Here is a 23,712-nt window from a genome sequence, read left to right as displayed (position 1 = left end):
TCTCAAAGACTAACATTTTAATGGGGACACAGGGAAAAATAAATATTAATTAAACTTCAAATTTTTCTGATAAAAGACACTATAAAAACAAAGGAAGAGGAAATTATTAGAGAATAGGTCGAATAAGGCATCACTAAGGAAATATACTCAGACCACCTGAATGCCCCCAAACGAGTCATCTGAAAAGAAAGCAAACACCACAGCCCTGAGGTTAAAAAGGGTCACTCCAAGAAGGTGCAGAAAGAACCCAAGGAAGATGATCAATGGGGGCAGGAGGCAGATTAGGATATAAGCGGTATAGGACTCCAAGCTTGATTACAGAGCCAAGAAAGTCACAAATGAATTTTAACGGGGGGAGGGGGGTTGATCCAAAGTTTTAAAAATCTGCCTTGTTTATGCTGCAAGAAGACTGTGTAGGCAGAAAAGGAAGCAGAGAGAACAATTTGGAGGCTGCTATCATTTGAAGTCGTAAGAACAAGGTGAACCTGTTTGCGGGTGGGTAGCTGTAGAAATGAAGAGACATGGTCAAGATGACATACAGAACCAGTGGGCTGTGCACGTAGATTGGATCCAACCGGGGAAATCTCCAGATCAGAGTACACCAAAGGGAAGAGAGTTCACGCTCAGGGCATCAGCCCCTACATGAGTCACACCCAGCGAAGTGAGAAAGTTCCAGGAAGTACCTTAAAGCCACCCAGTAAGAAAAAAAAAAAAAAAAGAATTCAGTGGATAAAAGAACAAACAAGAGTGTATTCATGCCTCACAAACAGCAGACATCATGCTCCACATGCAGGACAAGTCACCAGAGAGAAAAAAAAAGAAAAGGTGTCTTTCTCTTTAAGATTCCCATGGATAAGAAATATTCTCCTACCTCCCTCAGGACTGTGTCAACAATTCAGGCAAAATTATGACAACACCGAAGCTACTGGTATGCAAGGGGGGGGGGGGGGGACAATCTCAGCCCCGTATTTTCCGATGCTGTGGCAGGAGAAACAGGTATATTGGACTGCACAGGAGGAGGGAAGGAGTGAGTTTACAACTCCTTTCCTCCACTAACCACCCTCTTTTCCTCCAAAAGACCCCTGGAGAAAATCACTTCCCGTTTCCGAGTAAACAAGGTTCCAGCAAATCTGCTCACTTCTTGGGACTGGAGTAGTTTTTACAGGGAAGCTTGCTCTGGCTTCAAAAAGAAAAGTCAAAATACTAGCTTCTTTATATGTCTCTTTACTAAACCAGAGCATTTTTTCTCCCAGACCAACAAAAGGACTTATATTTTGAAAAATAATTGTATTATTTCTTAGAGAATTTCAGACAATGAATTTGGGCTAGACTTACTCCTAACTCCTCCCCAGTTTGCCCAGCCCACTCCCTCTTAAGAACCTATAGAGATATCTGACTTCATCTCAAGGGCCTAAGAACCTTATGGCATCAAGTACTAGGCAGAGATTCTTCTTAATAAACAAGAGCAGCATGTGTGAAGTCAGAACAGCTACTGAACAGCACGGAGACGCTGTGTTCCTTCTAGAATTCTAATCAATATTATGCTTAATGAAATAGTTGAGTCTGTAGCAGGCATATGACTTTAAAAAATGAAACAAATGATTTTACTACAAAACATGTTTCTATTATCTTCTTTTAACATTAATAGCAAAGGCTCAAATTTTTACATGTACCTTTCCAGAGAGCTTCAGAAAACAAACCTATGTGGAACAGCAACTGTGATATTATTATAAAGCTTCAAGCAGAAATTGCTGTACTCAATTTCTGATGGGAAGGCTTTTTAATTTTTTTATTTTTAGAGTTGTTTGCTCTTTATTTTATGTGCATGAGTGTTTTGCCTCTATGTGAATCATGTGCCTGGGAGGAGGGGTATCAGAAGAGGGTGTTATATGCCATGAAACTGGAGTTACAGATGTTTCTGTTTTACTCCATGTGTCCTGAGGACTGTACCTCAGTCTACCCCAATCCTCTGCAAGAACAGAGTGTATTTTTAACTGCTTAATCCCTGATGGAAAGATTTGGTACCAATGGATTTGATTAGTTTATTTTCTTAAAGTTTTTAGCCACCTATGAATCTCCTTTAAAAAAATACTTATTCAAATACCTTTATTGACAGATATTATTTTTGACAATTTCACACATGTATATAATACATCTGGTTACTCCCTCTTCAACCTCCTATTTCCCTTCTGCTTTGGCCAGCCACTCTTCTTTACAGAGCTCTTTTCCATACTCTACTTATTGTTTTGTCCCACAGAATGTAAGTAGGGCCATCTGTGTGATTCTGGGGGATGGGAAGCCTCCCTCAGCCAATGACCTTTTAGAGGTTGGACCAGGTTAGGGCAAAACCTTTTGGTACCCAGAGAAAACTGCTGGCCCGCCCAGCTCTCTCCCTTATTCCTGCCTTACACACCTTGAGGTTGGACTTTTTGTTTTCTGTTCAGTGAGTTTTCCCGTTACAGTAAAAAAATAATAACTAAAATCTTTTGGCGTTATCTTGGGATCATTTGACTAACATCCTCACCCCCATTTAACATGTTCAGTAACATCTGGGTTTGGAACTATCCATCAATGGCATAGACTTAACATAACAACTATGTATGGACACTTTTTTCCACAAAATACTGTTTCATAGTTATTCTCAATTCTATTTATCAATTTCCTTCAATCCTTAAATTAATTCTGGCATGACTCACTCTAGAAACAATTATGCCTATAGCTCTCACCTTTAACTATGATAAAATACTCCATAATCCTTGTGGTACTCTGGAACAGTAGTTCTCAATCTGTGGGTCGGTCATAACCCCTTTGGTGTCTGATATCAGATTCCTGCTTCTTAGATGTTTATACATTATGACTCATAACAGTAGCAAAGTTACAATTATGAAGTATCAATAAAATAACTATTGGGGGAAACCATGACATGAGGAGCTGTAGTAAAGGGTCACTGCATTAGGAAAGCTGAGAACGGCTGCTCTGCATGCTCTTAGGAATGGCTGCGTCCATTATGGGATCTTGTAAATATTCACTGCAGATCTCAGGGAAAATGCGGAAAAGCACCGCCCTGCCCGTGTAAAAAGGGATCTCAGGAGTCCCTGAGACTCTGGCTGTGATGCTGCATAAAGCTGGAAGAGACCTAACCCACCCATGAAACCCAAGAACACCACACTCTAGGAAAAGAAAGAGCTTGTTCAAGCTCACGTTCTTTGTCTCTGATTTTAGACAAGGTACAAACAGCTTGCTAGATTACAGAATGTTCTGTCCTCTGAGTTTCCTTACAGCTACATTCTCAAAAAAAATCCTGATTCAAATTGGAGAAATGCAAATTAAGCCACAAGGAGTTAAAAATGTTGCTGAAGTGGACAAGATTTCAGGTTCTTCACCTTGGAGAGGAATTGGAACTATGTGACCTCTGACACACCTGCTGGAGGAAGCAAGCACTTCCAGAAGCTTTGGTTGTTTCTACTAACACCAATCAAGCTCACAGCCTTAGACGCATTGCTTATAACAGCAAATGGCAGAAACAAAACAACAACAACAAAACGTAAAAATTTCAGATGCTGGCCGGGCAGTGGTGGCTCACGCCTTTAATCCAAGCACTCAGGAGGCAGAGGCAGGCAGATCTCTGTGAGTTCGAGGCCAGCCTGGTCTACAAGAGCTAGTTTCAGGACAGGCTCCAAAGCTACAGAGAAACCCTGTCTCGGAAAACCAAACAAAAAAAATTCAAATGCTTGCACATAAGTAGGAAAGGTAAACTGGTATAAATGCTCGAATAAGGAATACTACAAGTGGAAACCATTTTTCATTCGTTAAAAAAAAAATGACCTGCAGCCACAAAGATGAATGCCCCAGACTCAGAAGAGAGTGAAGCCCAACACAAAATAGAACACATTACTCAACTCTATCAGATGAGCCTTAAGAATCAGGTAAATTTATCAGCAATGCTGGAAACTAAGATTCTGCTTATCTTTGATGGGCACGGAGGGCGTGTAAGCAAGTGCAGGACTCTGGGGCTCAGAATGCACTCCTCGATCTACACGATATGGCGGTGGAAAATGACTGGACTGCATATACACTACGTAATAATACATGCATATCTCGTCAGGCATATACACTGCGTAATAATACATGCATATCTCGTCAGGCATATACACTGCGTAATAATACATGCATATCTCGTCAGGCATATACACTGCGTAATAATACATTCATATCTCGTCAGGCATATACACTGCGTAATAATACATGCATATCTCGTCAGGCATATACACTGCGTAATAATACATGCATATCTCATCAGGCATATACACTATGTAATAATACATGCATATCTCGTCAGGCATATACACTATGTATTAATACATGCATATCTCATCAGGCATATACACTACGTAATAATACATGCATGCCAGCTGTTTAAAGGAAGAGTGCTATGCTGAAGGTTTCAGTATATTTCTCCTGTTCTTCAAAATTACAAGTTCTCTTTGTGTGTTCTAAAGATTCTTTTCTTATGAGGTCTTTGAGGAAGCATGAATGATCCGTGTAAAAATACCATCCTCTGGTCAGCCCACAAAGGCTTGTTGACCTCCTACATCACAGATAGGAGTTGTCTTGAGGAAAATACCGAGAATGAGAGAATGTAATGAGTGGCTATCCCAATTCCAGATATTCTAATAAAAATGCTACTTTTGACCGCAATCTCAAGCTTTGAGAAACTGTCATTTCTGAGATGCATGCTGAGACCTAGGAGTCTCATTTACATAGCGACTCTAGCCTGCTGGGAAACCTGGAGCTGAGAAGGACTAAACGCCACAGCAAATCCCAGACAGAAAGCACTGCCTATGGCCGCAGGCACAGGAGGGAGGGCTGGCAACACAAATATCTGAACAACTCTGTGAAGATCAACAGCCTACAGCAAGGGATAACAGTATCTGCTGCACCATTTTAATGCTCCATACTGGAGTCACATAGAAATCTATAAAGCTCTAGTTTGTTCCATCTGTTCAACCTGTCATTGAAAGGTCAGATTGTTTCAAAGTAAGTAAACGTCTGTAATGTGTAGCATATACGTGTTACATCTATGCGTAAACACTTATAATGTCTAAATATTTTGTTTACTATAAATTATATCACTGCCGTAGCTAAGTGTTTACCATTGACGCAGATTTATAACAGTATAGATCCTCTTCAGCAAAAAGTGGAGTGTTTGAAAAGCAAAATCCACTGAAGTTTAAACTACTATGCCCTGGGGCTAAGGATGCTGGAGACACAGCTCAGTGGCAGAACACTTGCTTCACCTGTATGAGACCCTCAGTTCAATACCCAGTACCTAATCAAAACAAAACAAAACAAAAAACCCCTCATCTATCCTATATTTTGCAAAACAGAACTTCCTTCCAGAACACTGTTAAAAGAAAACATTATATTCTTGCTGTTATTCTTAAGTTCCCCAATAATAAAAAAAAATTGTTTTCTCTTTGGAATAAAATAAAGTGCAAGACTCAATAGTAGTATAAGTCTTTATTTATCTGATCGAGACTAGCAGGAATATAAGCTTTTCCCACTGCAGCCCCGGGAAGCCTTGGGTCCTGCTTGAGCAGATGCTTGCCTTGCAGATGCCTGCCTTCCAGCTGCCTTGCTCACAATACCTTCTTCCCTAGACTCGTTTATAAAATCAGGTACTCTGGAAAGACACGAGTTAGAAGTTGCAAATGTTAGTGTCAAGGAGGAGCACCTATGGTGCAGAGAACCCTTACTCCATGGCGCCTGTCTGTATTAATAGCACTGTCAGACTGCGGGAACGGGAACTGAAAGCTCACACTTCTGCCTTTCACTTCCACATGGGTCTGCACAGTTCTTACAGAACGGCAGGCTAGGTGGGAGGCAGTCACGGACTTTCACTCTGAGAAATTCAGAATTAGAAAACAAGCACAGCAACGTTGGTCTCTACAGACATGACCAAGTTTCAGATTTGCATTCTGTCAACCAGTCCCGACCTCTCCACCTCCCTCTGGACGGCGCCTTCACTATCTCAGGTGTGCATGCCACACAAGCCCGTCTTCATTATCTCAGGTGTGCATGCCACACAAGCCCGTCTCTGTCCTCCCTTTTCTTACCGGATTCTTCCTTCCTAGTTCACAGAAAGGCAAATGTACTCAGGAGCAGACGATGCTTCCACCAGTATCACACCTGGCTTCACCTTGCAGAGGAGGTGAAAGGCGAACCACTCTCTAGCTCAGTGGTCCTCAACCGTCCTGATGCTGTGGCCCTTTAATACAGTTCATGTTGTGGCGACCTCCCACCATAAACCCACTTCCGTTGCTACTTTATAACTGTAATGTTGCTACTGTTATGAGCTGTAATGTAGACACCTGTGCTTTAAGGTCTTGGGTGGCCCCTGTGAAAGGGTCATTCAGCCCCCAAAGGGTCATGACCCACAGGTTGAGAATTCCTGCTCTAGTGGCACATTCCCAGGCCCCCAAGGCCTTGAAAGACCTTTCTTTGAAAATTACACACTAAAGTTCTAGAGTTTTCCCTTTCTAGTGAAGAAATGCACCCCTGCTCTGACCATCATCGACTTCCAGGGCAGAGGCTGTTAGTTGTCTACAAAACAGTGGGTCACCCTTTCTTTCTCAAGTAGGACAATCCCCAGATCAAACACACTCCTGGCAGAGAGCGTCTAACACATAAGCATGGGCAAGCAGAATTCTGGGATGTCTTTCTAAATGGACAAAGCAGTTCTTTTTACCCTGCACTTGTATATATAATGAGATTACTCTCTCTGCTTCTCCCCCATCAGTATCTCAGATGAAGCCTCAACATTCTTCAAAAAAAAAAAAGTTACCTCATCTCTATTCTTAGTTCTCTGATCACTCAAATTCTTCATGCTACTTTCTTCCCGACTTCTACGGTTCTTAACGCCCCAGTCATTTTCTCTAAATCCTTTCAGATCTAAGGTTTTAAATACCACTTGTGCTGTGATCCCATATTCTAAATTCCAAATTGTGATAGTGTTCCCAATTTCCAAATTCATATATCTCAACTGTCTGGTATCTCCATTTAGAGGTCCAAAAGACACTATAAAATTTACTTGACCAAGGGTGAAGTGATCCAGTGGTAACATACTTCCCCAGGGCTGTAGCAAAAATGTAAAAATGTACTAGAGGGAAACACAATCCTCGCTAACTAAACTTGGATGGTAGTGTTTCTCATCTTGTTCATGCTTGTCATTAACTCCTGTGCTCTGTGCAAAAAGTATGACCCCTCTCCTTGCCTCCAAGGCCCGCCGACATATACCTGCAAAGTCCTCCTGGCTCTGTGCCTAACCACACTCTTCCTGCCTCTCCATCCTCATCCACACAACCCTGACACATGACAACATCTCTCAAATAGACCTCTACAAAGACCAAAAGATACCCCCTTGTCCCCCTCACATCTGTCCCTTAGTAGCTACCCGAGTGATGTGTCTCGTCTCCTCTAGGCTTTCAGTGACTCCGACTGCCTCGTACAGTGAATCTAAGCCCCTCCAGAGCAGAAAAGGCCTGAGGTAACTCACCCAGCCTCCTCTCATTTCCCCTCGGGCAACTCCAGCCTCAAGTCCAGTGTTTTGGACACAGAAGTTTGTTCTTCCTCCCTGTGTTCTGAGCAACTCAAGCTCTCGAGTGCTTTGGGGTGTTTCCTGCTAGTGAGCTCCTTCTTGGGACCTGCTCCTGTAGCTGTCTCTGCCAGGCCTTCCTCCTACATCCAGGGTGCATCTAAACAACAGAGCCCCTCCCCCCCCACACCAGCTGACTGCTTCCTCATCTCTTTCTCCATGGTCTCCTCACGGGAGACCATGTTGCTTATTAACTTTTATACCATATGTTGCTGACCACTCCACTGTACTCTATGAAGGCAGGACCGTAAAGGCTTGCTGACAGCTACATTCACATTCTCTGAGACAATCTCCAATGTGTAACAGATACTCAAGGAGCTGCTGTTCAATGTGCCAAACAGAATATCACAAATAAAAGTCACTTAGTCTGAAACATCATTTAAATATTTAAATTTTTGGATAAATGACTTGGGAATTACCTGACCACTATTTCTAGTCTCTTGGTTGCCTCGCTTTTAAGAGGCAAAGCCATTCCTTAGCAATTTGGATTATACAAAAGCCCTTCCTCCTTCTCAGCTTGGGGTCTAATTCCCAGGAGCTGTGAACTTGTGTAGTATCCCCCAATGTATAGCTTCGATTTCATACTTGACAAGGCAGTACTTTGCGTATCTGAAGAGAGTGACTAGATCTTTCCTTGACTTAATGATGTCAGTCTTCATTAAAAATTATCATAATTACTGAATTGAATCTAGGGCCATGCATACTCTAGCTGAGGACCCTATCATTGAATCATATCCATAGCCCTCTTCCTACTTTTTATGTTGAGACAGAGGTTTCACTAAGTTGCACAGGTAAGTCCTGAACTTGTAATCTTCTTGTCTCAGACCCCTCAGTATCTGGAATTATAGGCCTGGACCATGGGGCTCAGCTTGAACAGTTGGGGGAGCCTTCTGCACAACCCAAGAGTGCTATAGACTGTAATTACGTTGGATACTCAGTTGTCATCACACTATAGCATTAACCCTGGCTCAGATTACCATGTTTCATCAGGCTGGAACAACTGATCTCTTTCACAGCAAGCATGGCCTGATTTAAACTAGCCCTCTCTTCCTTCCAGCCCAAACTTCTACAATCTCCAGTTCAGGCTCCTCCTGTCCTGTCTAGTGTTTACCACTCCGGTAATCTCAGAGTGCTACAGTCAATCCTCAGTCTTCTGAATGCCTGGCAGCACTTAATAACATGAGCCAAGAGGATCTATGCTATCTTGGCATCCTTTCTTGCAAAAGGTCTAGGTGTCCCATGTGTGTAAACGGAACCATCAGCCCCCTTAAACCTTACACCGATGATTACATTCACCTGAGGCCAATCAGTTTCTTGTATAACAAGCAGCAAGGAAGCCATGGGGAGATCAGAGCAATCTGAACCCAGAAGAGCAAGAAGTTGGAATAGTCTTGATGAAGCTCTTAACTGCCTGTCATGAAGAGCATAATGATAGCCACTGACAATAGCCAAAGAAAACACAAATCACTCTAAGTGAGAATGGACATCAGTACCTTCTAGGGACATCTATACAGGAACTTTATTCCCTTGACCTCCAAAAGTACACTGCCATCTCATTTAAATCACTTGTGTAGGACAGTTAATGATAAATTAAAAAAAAATAAGATCATTTGAAAACATTGTGCACTTTAGGAGTGTGTTAGCATGCTGATAAGGGTGAAGAATAAGTGGGTGTATTAACACGTTGTCAGGGTGTCCTGGTGTCATATGTGGTGGCGCACAACTTTAATCCCAGCACTCCAGAGGCAAATACAGGCGAATCTCTGTGAGTTTGAGGCCAGCAAGTTCTGAGCCAGATATATATAGTGAGACACTGTCTCAAAAAAAAGAAAGAGAGAGAGAGAGAGAGAGAGAGAGAGAGAGAGAGAGAGAGAGAGCTGGCAATATCCCAGAGCACTGACAGAAAGATGCCTAGAATAGTCTAGAGTGTGTGATTAGCTGTGATTCTGGGAATTAAACTGAAAACCAAAACCTATATGCCTATGAATATGCACATGCATATACACGTACATGAACTTATGGGTAAAGTGGGTCTGTTGGCTTGCTTTCTCTATAGCGAGGGAAGTTCATTGGGGAATCTACACCATCTTCCATAATATCGCCACAGATTAATATCCCCTTCCGCTATAGTGTGAATGTCATGTTGAGGCTTGATCCCCAAAGCGTAGTGTTGGGAGGTGGTCCTGAGAGGTGATCAATATGTTCCTTGGTCTCTCTGGGCTGGATTAGTCCCCATGACAGCGGTGGACAGACAGCAAGTGTGGCTACCTCACCTCAATCTCCTGTTCCCTTCTAGCCAGGTGACATCTTGTGTTGACGGGTCCTCACCAGAAGTCAAGAAGATGCTGGTGCTGTGTTCTTTGTCTTCCAGAACTGCGTCTAAATAACGTATTTCTTCACAGCCTGTCCATCTCGCGTATTTTGTCACAGCAACACAGAAAGGAACGGAGACGCCTGCAGACTCCTTTCCTGCCTCTTTTCATTTTATGCCACATATTCACCAGCACAAAGTTAGCCTAAGCACTGTCTGCTCAGAAAACTTTTGACCTCTTAGTAGTGCTCATTAGATTTAACCTTTGAGACTAAGCCAATGGATCTCAACTTCAAGACACAGGTGGTTGCAGAGTAAATACAAGCATCGACCTGTAAATCTTTTTATTAATGAAACAATGCAACTTGGGCTTGTGCTGGCATTCTGCGCTTCTTTTGAATTATCTCTATACTAACTCTAAGGAGCTCTAGCCTCTTCAAATGTGTTCCTAGAAGAATGCTCCTTCCTCCCCCCTCCCCGAACTGCTAGAGTTGTATCAAGTTTACCACCAAGTTCAATTAAGAATTGAAAGCAACAGTGAAGCCATTTTGAAACTGAACTCACAGCACTGTGTGATCTTTTGGATGTTAGAAGAGATGCGTTGCGCCAACTGGGCAGGGTCCCCACCAATCCCCGGAGTGTAAGACATGGCTGGTAGGCTGACCGGCTGATTTCATCAACTGCAAGTAGGCTATAGGGTTTTCAAGGAGTCACCTGAAAAATATAGAAGTTGTACAATTATATTTTTTTAAAAAAAATATTGGTGTCCATTTCCCAAATTACCCACGTGGGTGTTCAGAGTGCTAAAAAGGAAAATTATTACTGCTGCTATTTTCTAGAAAACATTTCTAAAACCTAAACCTATAAGTTGTATACTTAGGTATGATTAGTATGGAGAACAAAAGCTTAGACATGAAGACCAATTGGACCGATCTAGAACATGTGGGAGAGACAAATGATATTTATCAAAGGATGGGCAAGCTTGTTGCCAGCCCTGAACCAAATGATTCATGGCTGGTATCAGTGGGAGGCAACCCAGAAAGGGAAGGAGAAGAATGACCCAACGGTTACAACATATCTGTGAAGTGAGAATAGTTCACAACTTAACTTCACAACCTCCCCTTTAAAGTCCTCCTTCACAGTTCTTTTGAGCAACCTGCGGCTTATGACGATTAAGTAACAGGTGCAAAGTAACAAAACCGCCCATTGATGGTGAGATTTAAGCCCCAGGGTTCAGGTTCCAAAGTCACCCATATTTGCTAGCATAGAGAATAATCTCAGAAGAATAAGTCTTGGTTTCCAGATTTAGTTTGACCATAATCCAGTACAAAACCACTGGGATTTCTAACAGATGAGAGTACAAGGATACTAAGATCTGGCTATGCTCAAGTGTCCTAGGCTTTGTACATAGTTGTTACAATGTATCATTTAGGAGACAAGTTGTAGAAAAGCGACCTACATATTTGTCCTATAGTGATATAACTACGATATTTTTGATGTATGATGGGCTGAATCTACAAACAAGAAGCACGATGGTAGGGGAGGCACAGAGGGACAGTGATGGGAGGAAATGCAGCAGCTAAGCTGATATGACTGGTCAAACCAGCTGGTTCTATGCCTTGTAGAATGTGCCTGGAAAGTCTTGGGAGCTTTGGTATATTCTCCACTCTTCTCCCGTGTTCCATGCAAATCAGGTCCTAGAAACAGACTCAAACCAGTTTTATTAAAAGCAAATCGGAACCTTAACGAATAGCTGGCCTACAGCAACAGGGTAGCAGGAGAAAACTCCCTTTCAGGAAGCAGGAAATTAGGACTGCAGCCACGTAAAAAGCTGGGAAGCAGGCTGAGTGTGAGCAGACCTGAAAAGGCAGGTATAATGTATCCTTGTAGGCTCAGCAAAAGCTGGGAAGCAGGCTGAGTGTGAGCAGGCCTGAAAAGGCAGGTATAATGTATCCTTGTAGGCTCAGCAAAAGCTGGGAAGCAGGCTGAGTGTGAGCAGACCTGAAAAGGCAGGTATAATGTATCCTTGTAGGCTCAGCACTGGACTCACCAAATCATAAGGACCTTGAGTTCAAAATTGGCTTAGGCCTGGAAGTCAATTCCTCCAACACCATTTTAAGCATTCTGTAAACCAATTAGATCTCTCCATTTCATATCACTAAATTTTTGAGCATTTATTTGTATGTGTGTACGCACGCACACGTGCCTACGTATGTGTATGTGTGCTACCGTGAGTGTACGGAGATCAAAGCACAACTTTCAAGAGCTGATTCTCTCCTGTCACCATGTGAATCCTGGGCATCAAACTCGGGTCATCAGGCTTGGCAGCAAACACGCATACCTGCTAAGTCAACTTGCTAACCCCATCCTTTAAAAAATAGGATCTTTATTAAGATAAAATTCATATACTATACAATCCAGCCATTTAAATTAAAACCCAATAAAACCCCAATGGTTTGTAACACGTTAACAGAGCTGTGAGGTAATCACCATGCAACTTTTGAAATGCACAATCCTCTGAGAAGCAGGTCCCCAACTTCTGTTTGGTCCCCAACCTTCTTAGCCATAAAAGCCATCAATCCACTTTGTATGCTTTTCTACTCTGGGTGTTTTACATGAGTGAAATCATGCAACATATGTTCTTTGTGACTTGTTTCTCCTCCTGGTGTTTTCAAGGATCACCCCCCTGCAGCATCTATAAGTACCTCAATCATTTTAATTGACAAATAATACCATAATAAGTGGATAAAGACCATTTTCTCTTGGCTCAGTGGCATCTTTCTCTCCATCAGTCAGGCTTCCCAAACACCTGCGTCTTACAACCACAGTGACTCCTCCTTTAACCATGGGCACAAATAAGTATCACATGCATGTCTACAAGTCACACCCTTAACACTCTTCTCTCTCTAGTGTCTGTATGCCTTTAAAATTACTAGAATTCACTAACTGCCTGTTCAGCAACTGCTAGTATAACCAACAACCAGAAATCTCTACCTTGGGCAAGACACTTAGCATCTGGGCCTCCTGCCAGGATCTGACTAAGATAATGCACATTGGGGACAAAGTGCCTTTCCACTGTATGCAGAGGACAAATCTGCTGTGTTCCCACACCTGCCCTCATTAGAGGCACACAGTCACACGCTGCCCTGAAGCCTAATCTCCCTCCCACAAAGAGACTAATATCAGAGTCCTGCTAATTCATGCAAAGCATTTTGGCTTTCTCTTACTCTCAAAATCCACGTACATACAATAAGTTCAAACCTTAGCGTTTTCTTTTATCTTTCCAAAAAGTAAGTCACTCGGTTACAATCACAGCTTGCTGCTCTCATCCCAGGATTCAGGCAAGCTAATTGGATACTGTCCCTGTTGGTGACACAAGGGGGCTGCACTCACTCTAAGTGCTACCCACCCTTCACCTGTTCAGACTTTGCCAGAGGAAGGTATGGAGGTGACCACCTCAGTGTACTCGAGTGGTGTGAACAGCGATCTGAGAAAGCGCTGAGTATTTCCTGCACATGGTGCCTTTTATGATTATTCTTCTTATGCTCCAGATAAGGATCATTGTAGTTTTTCACAAAGAAACTGAAGCATCGAGGTGGGCAGTGGTGGCGCACGCCTTTAATCCCAGCACTTGGGAGGTGGAGGCAGGTGGATCTCTGTGAGTTTGAGGCCAACACGGTCTACAGAGAGAGTTCCAGGACAGGCTCCAAAGCTACAGAGAAACCCTGTCTCGAAAACAAACAAACAAACAAACAAACAAAAACATAAGAAAGAAAAAAAGAAATAAAGGAAAAAAACCCAAGGCATCACTGAGAACAAATACCTTGTTTATTTATGAAAAGCAAAGGACCTAAAATCTGAAAGTAAATCTGGGAGCTCACATTTTAGCAAACACTAGATGAAATCCACTTGCTTTCTGTATAACAACTTATAACAGGTAGACCAATTCAGCTCCCCAGCCAAAACCTGCCAACTTCCTGTAAGGCCCACAGGCAGTTTTGTTATCCTAGCTCCTTCAACAAAGAAGCCTTAAGTGGATAGAGGGAATACCACACCCTCCCTTTCGTGCTGCTCAGCTAACAAATGATAGCATTTAAAAGACAACAAGAGTTGGCTCTCCTGATAAAATACAAAATAAGAGGGACGATGGCCATCTTTGCTGTAAAGAAAACACATACAAGTACATAGCGGTCGATAAATGACTTAAAAGGCTATGACTTATGCAGTGAGCTAATTAATGCTAGGTTTATGAAATGTTTGCGCTCTATAGCCATTCCCCGGTACCTAGCTTGAGCTGTAAGGCACTAAATTATGTTTTGCTGGAAACCCATTTGCAATTCCTAGTGCCTTTGACAAAATAATTATAGAACTCATCACGTGCACCTGCGCAGCTTGTAGAGCAGCTACTATTGACACTGACTACAAAAATGAATTAAGGTAAATGGAAGTCACCCAAGCCACCCTCCAAGTGCTCAGAAATTATTACGTGGCCAGTGGCCAGAGGCTTGGACAGTTTGCATATCCATTTCTATCACCACAGAAAGTTCTACTGGACAGTGTCCAGCTCAACATCTTAGCAACTATCTTTCTAATGAAGATAATAGAAACACTATAAGGTGGAAGAGGAGAAGGGAGATCAAAGTGCAACACCCACAATGAGAGCGGGCTAAGACTGTGTCTAAAGAACAGAAAAGAAATGAGCAGAGAAACTTTTGATACAGATTGTTGAATGTAAAATACTGCCCCGCTGTGACTACTGGATATACTGTTGAATCTTTAAGACTGCCACTGAGCAGAAACCGGTTTAAAGCCTGCTCAAAATAAATGGTCACTTTCACTTTCTTAATCGTGAACACCAGCCTACCATCCTGGACTTCCTTCTCCTTTGACCCCTCGGTTCTCATTCGGTGGTGTGAGGTAGAGGGGAAATTGTGGAGCGGTTCTATTCTCTAGGACTTGGCTGGAAAACAGGTCAGGAATCAATGTTTGTGGCGGGAAAGAACAAGTGCACCCATTTCTGAGAACACATCCCCAGCCTCAGAGCAAATATTAGCATTCCTAAAACACTGGATTTCACGCTTATTGCTGCTTTGGCTTCTCTGGCTGCCATTTTCCTGTCTCTAGAAGGCCCTTGCCGTGGTCCTCACGTGACAGCTCCTTTTCTCATTAAGCTGTTATCACATGCTAGAGATGCCAGATCTGAAATGAGAAGTCACCACTATTGCTCTCTGTCAATGTAACTTCTGCATCAAGCCACTAATAGTCCTTAAAAGATCCAAAGATTCACACTGCTTATTTTCAATCCCTAAGACCCCCAAGAGAGGAATCGATCATAGGGGATAATCAATGGACACGAGGGTGCTCAATCTCCCGGAAGGGTATTTTTGTTCCACACACTACCGAAGTGCATTTCAGCCCAGCTCCTTCATCAATTAAACTATTATGCTACACTATTTAGTTTCAGTTTAGTCCACCAAGGATTTCCCTCCCCCATGGTTTTACACATTAATAGGTCAAGTTACAGAGAACCACAGCGAAATTCACTCCAACTTAACGGTAGGTGTTTGATCTAAGAGTAATAGTAGACATCGCAATAGTATTTAGTAGTGCTGAGGACTGAACCAGGGCCCAGTGCATACTAAACAAGCCATTGGGATACACGTAGCTCAATGTAATTTTTAATCATTTCCAACCAGCAGCGCTTGGATGAAGCTGAGATCATAATCAAAATTAGAAATGACTGTTAATCGGGAGCAATGGAAGTAGCAAACTAGCGGGAGGAAAACGGCACAGATGAGTTAATACAGTGTCACATTAACTTCCCCTGACACTGGGAAACTACCGTCGAATTCTTAACTAGCCACAAGCCTGGGGCCAACTTCAGCAGCAGCAAAACCAGAGACTTTCACATCACAAGACACAATTTAACAGTTTTATCAGTCTCTGCCCAGTGCGGTTCAGAGTACGCCTAAAAGAAATGCCCACCTCCAACAGGACCACGCGTGTTTCATGGTTACCCCCCACTTTTTTTTCTTGATTGTGGACCCCGTGAAAATGATAATTATTGCCAGAATACAAGATCTGAAGTGACCAGAAAAAAAAAAATGAGATCTGTCTATAAAATCCAAACATGTTTTAAACATGAAAAGGAAAAATTAGTATTTGACTAGAAGGCTCCTATCTCTACCCTTTTATGAAGGGGGCGGGGGGGGGGATGGCTTTTAACCTAGAAAACACAGATGTTAATTCTTGAAATACTTTTGTTAAGGGACTTGGGGTAAATCAAAAGACACGGACAAGGTAAGCCAAGGAAAGTTAGCTTGTGTAAATCAAGGCCAACAGCACAGCAAACTCAAGGGGCCGCAGAAAGAACCTGTGACCAGGTGACCAGGGCCCATTGCCTTTGCTTTTCTGTTCTGGAAAGGGAAGTTGGCAGAGAATGCGGAATAGGGCAGTCGCCTGCCTGCCCGGAGCTGGCGATAGGGTCCAGCCCCCAAGGCTGACAGGCAGTCCGTGTCCCCTGCCGCGGGCCCGGCAGTGCACGCGTGTCGCGTCCCCGAGTCCGCGGCGGGGCGTGGGAGCAGGAGAGGCACCGGCCAGGCGTCCCAGGGGAGCCCGTGTCTGCGCACCCAAAAACAGCCACCGCGATCTGAGCTTCTGGGGTGCCCCTCCCGAGCCCTCCGGCTCTGCAGCCTCCCCTTACCGTAACCTCACAGGCTTCCTTCTCCTCCTTTCCCAGCCGCCGTCACCCCGGGGCCCAGAGCCCTCCGCTGCTAGTCTCAGCTGATGGGCGGTGGCGCGTGCACGCCCACTGCGCATGCTCGGCGGCACAGCCTGGGGAAGGGGGAGGCGGGGCTCGTTTCTCTCCCATTGGCCAAAACAGCTAAAGCTAGAAGCGACAAGCAAAATTGCTAGGGAGCCCTGCTTAGAAGCCTGACACAATAATGCGTATGTGCAAGAGAAAAGGAAAGGATAAGGAAAGCCGTCTTCTTCTTTTTTAAATTTTTTTATTTAAAAAATTTGCTTTTCATTTCAAACCAACCCCAGTTTCTCTTCCCTCCCCTTCTCTCCCCCCCCCCTTTCCCCCTTCCTATGCCTTATCCACTCCTCAGAGGAGGAAAGGCCTTCTTTGGGGAGTCAACAAGGTCTGGGATACCAACTTAAAGCAGGCCTAAGTCATCGTCCCCCAACCCCCATCAAGGTTGAGCAAGGTATCCCATCATAGGAAATGGGTTCCAAAAAGCCAGGTCATGCACCTGGGATAGATCCTGGTGCGACTGCCAGCCCCCCCCCCCCCCCAAGTGTTGCTGTCACCCACATTCAAAAAGTCTAGTTGAGGCCGGTGCAGGTCCCCCAACTGTCAGTCCATAGTCCGTGGACTCCCACTAGTTTGGGTCGGCTGTCTCTGTGGTTTTTCCCATCACTGAGACCTGACTTCTTTATTCAGTGATGCCTTCCCCGCTGGACTCAGGCCCCATCAGCTCCGGTGGGTCCTGTTTCCTGTCAACTTTACAGTCGGCTTTACAACCCCACCTTAAAATGTCACTGCAAAAACATGTCAAGGCAATCCTAGCCGATCACTAAAGAACAAATGAAGAGTCACCTCTAGGTGCCCACTTGGGAAAGATGTTTTCTTAGTTCATGCTCTTCCTGGCATCCTTGAAATACAGGATGCTTTTTTTCCCAGGCTTTAAGACCCCGGAATGTTCCAACAATGGGAAGCATCAGTTGCTTGGAGGAAAGAGATTCTTTGCCAAATTAATTAGAATCTAGATTGCCTTAACCTTTGCCTATATTTCAGACGGCGTTATTTTCTGAGAAGAGCATGAAAACATGTGATTCCAAAAGCACAAAAGAATTTAAGTGTGGGTTGGGGGGGGGAGTGGATATCCAGAGAAATGTGAGATTACAGATTATACAGAGCAAAATCATTGGTTGGTTTTACACATGCAAGCATACATGAATGACTTAGGTCAGACTGAAGCACTTCCTCTTCCAACTAGGATCCACAAGGTGGAGTGTGCACACCAGTCAAAGGATGTACACACATTACAAACAATGGGATTCAGCTGGAGCCATTGTGAACTTTTGAGTTCTGTTTCATTTTGTTGGGTACTGGAGTTTGAACCAAGGGCCCTGCACATGGGAAACGGGTGCCTTAACTGTGTTCTGTCTCTCCAGCCTTTTGTTTTTGAAACAGGGTCCTCTTAGGTTGCTCAAACTTTGATCTCTATGGCAGAGTCAGGCCTTGAACCTGCAATCCTCCTGCCTTGTCCTTCTGAGTAGATAGGACTACAGACCTGTTTCACTCAACCAGATTATTTGAGGTCTTGTTTTTAGGTGCAAGAGATCAAATCCAAGGCCTTACATTCTGGGAAGATGATCCACCACTGAACTATACCCGTGTTTCGCTCTGCAAACTTTTAGAAATATTAGCCCAATATAGTGGCATTTTATGTTTTTCAAGCTAGTGAGGAAATTCCACTTTCTGTTTGAAGCCTCTCTGTTTTTCAAAATAGTTACAATTTTAAAAATCATTCTTTAACAAGGCAACAACCTCTGCACATAGAGTCCCTTTCATACAGCCTGACCCTGTGTCCTCACTACACAGATTAAGGAACCTGAAACACCAAACACCTCCAAATCACAGAGATAATTTGGAACAGCACAGGCTTGAGTCCCAATCCAGACTCTAGAGTCCTTTCTACCGCCTCACTCCTTCAGCAGATATCTGCAGGGGGTCTGCCCTGCACAAACTATAGAAGATGGCCATTTTCCTATGGGGTAGTGGTGTCCTTCACACGATATCACAAGCTCTTCTGTAATGGAGACTTGCACGGAGCACAGTGCATCCCAAAGATGGGTGGCCTTACTGTGGAGTCAGTAATGATCCTTGAAGTGGAAACAGAAACAGAATTTTTGAAAGTTATATAAAAGTTTCACTAGAAGGCATGATGGAGAGGGGCGTTCCAGAAAAAGAAGACATGTACAAACATTATAATATGCATAAATGCTTAGTTTATTTGAATATAACATGGTACATGGATTCAAAAGACAGTACACCAGAAATGCAAGTGTGGTTTGTTTTTTTTTTTTAAGCATCTGTCCTATATTAAGTAACTGGTGAGAGTTGAGCTTCTACAAAATTTTAAGAAAAGGTATAAGATGTTCTTAATTCCATGCCACAAAGGAAATGCTGGGAGAAGCTAGAAAAATTAAATGAAAATATGACAGAGAAGAAAGGCCCCTAGGAGGTGTTTGTGATAATTGCATGCCTTGGTAAAGAATTTCATTTGGAGATCTCGAAGGGCTGCACTAAGGCAAATATGATAGCAAGGGTGGGAAGGTTAACGTGATAAATATTTAATAAGTCTTGCACATCGACTGGTTTTGGAGAAAGAAAGAGAGGATTTGTGAATTGGAGCTAATATCTTAGTGTGCTTTTTATATGCCCTTCTGAGTTACTTTTCTAGAGCCTTGGGCTGGGTGAAGGGGAGGGCATGGGGCCCTAGAGAAGCCACTGAGGCTCAGAGACCTCTTTAGGTTGCCCTGCTTGCCAGTGACTATACTGGGACCAAAGCTCACAGCTCCATATCAAACCCTGGGCTTGTTCCAAGTTGTCATTTTAAAAGACATGTTATAATTGGATTCCTTCCTGGTCATATGAATTCAAAGAGAAAAATTAAGTGTAATACTCTATTAAACTTAGAATTCCAGAGAGTAAGTGGATTTTGAAGGAGTTCCTGACAATTGTGGTACTACATTTTATTATTTAGCAGCTAGTTAGTGAGGTTCAGACAGATGTCCTAAACCCAGTAAGGCCTAATACTTCTCAGCTAGTGATTAAATCAACAAGGCCTTAACAAGCAAACATCTCACCTCCCACAAAGTAAATGCTTCTACACTTCTGGGAGTCTGTCTTAGTTGCACTTCTGTTTCTGTGAAGAGACACCATGACCAAGCAACTTACGAAAGAAAACATTGAATTGGGGGCTTACTTACTGTTTCAGTGGGAGTTTATAACCATTATGAAAGGGGAGCATGGCAGCAAATAGGCAGGCATGGCTCTACAGAAGTAGCTGAGATGTTATATTTGATCCATAAGAACAAGGCAGAGAGAGAACTAACAGGAATGGAGTGGGCTTTTGAAACCTCAAAGCTGCCTCCAATGATACAGCTCCTCCAACAAGGCCACATCTCCTAATCCTTCCCAACAGTTCCACCAACTGGGACCCAGCATTCAAACATATGAGCCTATGGGCACCATTCTCATCCAGATCACCGCAGAGTCTGTTACCTATGGCCAAAAAACAAATTAAAAAATTAAAAGAATTAAAAATGCTATTTGGGTTTCTCGGAGTCAGTTTTTTGGGGAATTATTTTGAGTTTGAGAGGCAATGAGAACAAGTCATTGAACAGCTATCAGCACTGTTCCATCCCTACACAAATATCTCCCTTTGCAGGCTAGGGAACCTCAACTGCTCCTTTCATCTGTCTCTAAATAGCATTCTAGTGGATGGAAATAAATAATAAATAGTAGCTTCCTTTTATTTACTAACAACTGAGCTTAAAAAAAAGCAAGATTTTAAATAATTATAGTGTAACTTTGTGGAAAATCTAGAGAAATACAAGATCCAAAAATTGATGTAAGAGGCTGCTTGTTTGTTTCCCGGCTGCCCAGACTCCTGAAATAATCACACAGAAACTGTATGAATTAAATCATTGCTAAGGCTATTAGCTCTAACATTTTGTTGGCTAGCTTTCACATCTTAATTCGACCCATTTCCATTATTTTATATTTTACCATGAGGCTCGTGGCCTACCAGCAAGGTTCTGGTATGTCTGTTTCCGCCAGTGCCTCCATGTCTTCTCTCTGACTCTGCCACCTTTCTCCCAGCATTCAGTTTAGTTTTCCCTGCCTATGTCTTTTCTGCTGTGCACAGGCCTAAGACAGTTTCTTAATTGACCAATGGTATTCACAGCATACAGAGGGGGTTCCCACATCGCAAAAAGATAATCATATATAGCAAATCAAGGAATGTATTGGTAAGTGAGATACACAGTGTGACTTAAGAAAATTTGTGATTTATAATATAATGTGAAAAGCATGTTTGCTTTTTGAGGGCTGTGCTAGAGAAACAGCTTCTTGATATTTAGCAGGTGAGAGTTAGTTTGGGATACCATAATCTAAAGTTCCTCGCAGTCTCCTGGGCCGACTTATTTTCTGCATCGCACAAGTGCCTTGACGAAGCCTGCCGCAGGTTTTTCTCTGCTGTTGAAACCCTTACATTATAACTAGGCATCTAAAACGGACACTTAAATTGGGATAATCTTTATAATTACATCTGTCCATATTTGTTTCTATAAAAATGATAAGACTGGGTGGTGTATGAATAGTAGAAGTAAACTCAAGCTTACGATTCTGAAGGCCCCTGAAACTGAGACCACGGTGCTTTTCATTACCTTGCACATCCACACGTCAGAGGCCCTGAGAAATGACTCAGTAAAGACATGGACATCATTCTATTTGTTCTCACACTCTTGAATATATCTCACTATGAGTATTTTCATAGTGACTATCTAACTTTTGACATTTTGAAGATTGAACAAGCATGTGTCACAACAGCAGTCTTCATACAAAGCCATGAGTGCTCTCACGATCTCTTCTCAGCCCAGTTATCTCCCAAAGTCCTCTTTAAGTCACATTAGCATAGTGTCTTAATTATTTTTTTTCCTGTGGCTATATAAATTCTGTGGCCAAAACAACTTTTAAAAGGAAGGATTTATTTTGGCCTACACTTTGAAGTTAGAGTCGACGGTGACAAAGAAGTCCCAGCTGCAGGAACATGAGGCGGTTGGTCACATTGCATCTACAGTCAAGTAGCAAAAAGGGACAAATGCCTGTTGCTCAGCTTGCCTTCTCCTTTCCAGTCCAGGATTTAAGTTCAGGGAATGGTAACACCCACAGTGGGTGGGTCTTCCCACCTCTGTTAATCAGATCATGATAATCTCCCACAGGCGTGTCCAAAAGGCCTGTTACTGGTAGTTCTAAATTTCACCAGTTGAGACAATCCATGGCTTGTTTGACCTGGGGACTCCATTTTAACCCACAAACCTAAGGACACACATCGAACTATAGCCACTTGTTTTTATCGTTAATTTTCCAACAGTTTCCATGAGCCGCCTTCTTTTCTCCGGTGAATTGTCCATTCACTGTCCACTACGGCAGCAATGAAAGTGGCAAATCCAGTTCTGCTCCACTTCATTATTACCATGGCAACCACTCACCCCTTGGAAGCCTAAGCTGGAAACCAGTACTTCATGATTGCCGTAAGCCCCAAGTGGATTGCTTCAAAAGGGCAGGGCTTGGCAGTGAGAGGGTGTAACTTGGAGGGTGGGTGAAGGAAGCTGAAAGTTGGTCTATAGAGAAATGTTTGAGCAACATGTGACATTTTGAAAATGAAAGGTCATTGCACATACATTAACCAGAGGCCATGATAAGAGGCTTTGGAATGAAGTAGGCATGACATTATTTGATTCAACATTTCTGAATATATCTCACTTGAATATCTTCATATTTATTATTTGAGAAGAATTTTGTGCTGGCTAGTTTTCTGTCAACTGTAGGCAAGCCAGAGTCATTTGGCAAGAGGAAACATTTATTGAGAAAATGCTGCCACTAGATTGGATTGTCGGCAATCCTATGGGCAAGCATTTTCATGATTGATGTTTGATGGAGGGAAGGCCAAGTTCACTGTGGGTGATGCCATCCCTGGGCTGGTGTTACTGGGTTGTGTCAGGACTTATAATGAGTAAGCTATGAGGAGCAAGCCAGTGTACTGCATTGCTCTATGGCCTCTGTGTCAATTTCTGCCTCCAAGTTCCCGCCTTGAGTCCCTGCCCTGACTTCCCTGGATAAAGGAGTACATGCTACGAGATGGAATAAACCCTTCCCTCTCTAACCTACTTTTGCCCATAATGTTTCATCTCAGCAATAGAAACACTTAATAAAACTTTCAAGTATTCATTATAGAAAACATCACTCTCAAAATTAAGTCCAAGGCTCTTTATCATGGCAGGCTTTCAAAAATGATGCCCAAGCTTCTTATGGTGACAAACCACATCTACTATGTTTTGGGCCGTCTCATGTTACAAATGTTTTGGTCTTAGTCTCCTGCCTGCTGAACAACCCATTCATTCTTAAAGGTGTCCCAGTTCAGACCATACATTGTTGAGTCACCTTACATCTAAGGACCACATGCTTTGGATCCTGACTTTCCATGCACTGTAATACACCGCTTTAAGGAACTTCTCTGTCTACTCCTCTCTCCTCCCTGGCAATGGCTCAACCACACAACTGGGGCTTTTCTCATTCCTGTCAGTGGCTCACAGTTATCTTTTACTATCATCTGCTGTTCCCACTTCCTCATTTTACCGTGGTATATATTTTTTTTTAATTTTAGAGTAATTTTAGACATAGGAAAGTTGTAAGCTGAGCATGGTAGTTCATGCCTGAAATCCCAGATCTGTGGAGGTCATGGCAAGAAGACTGCTGTGAATTTGAGACCAACTTGACCTACATAGAAAGCTAGAGGCCAGGCCGAGCTATAGAGTGAGAACTTGCAAAAGAACAGGCATAGGGAGAAGGCATTTGCCATTAAGTCTGGCAATGAAGTTCAATCCCCAGTACTCAACACGGTGACAGATGAGAAGTGATTCCTACAAGTGGACTTCTGAACCTCACATG

The 23,712-nt window shown here is 43.0% G+C and overlaps 1 protein-coding gene across 1 annotated transcript in view; it reads right to left on the bottom strand.

Annotated features, from left to right (window-relative positions):
- Window positions 1-16,771, bottom strand: part of Stx7 (syntaxin 7) — a 40,860-nt gene extending 24,089 nt beyond the window's left edge. Inside the window, exons 1-2 of the mRNA XM_038340458.1 lie at window positions 16,669-16,771; window positions 10,530-10,679 (exon numbers count right to left, since the gene is read on the bottom strand). Of these exons, the coding sequence (XP_038196386.1) occupies window positions 10,530-10,614 (85 nt within the window). The 5' untranslated portion in view covers window positions 10,615-10,679; window positions 16,669-16,771. The remainder of the gene's footprint in view (window positions 1-10,529; window positions 10,680-16,668) is intronic.
- Window positions 16,772-23,712: the final 6,941 nt, after the last annotated feature.

Source organism: Arvicola amphibius, chromosome 8 (genome assembly GCF_903992535.2).
Source record: "Arvicola amphibius chromosome 8, mArvAmp1.2, whole genome shotgun sequence".
NCBI classification, from domain to species: Eukaryota; Metazoa; Chordata; class Mammalia; order Rodentia; family Cricetidae; genus Arvicola; species Arvicola amphibius.
This window is presented reverse-complemented; position numbering and strand designations above follow the sequence as displayed.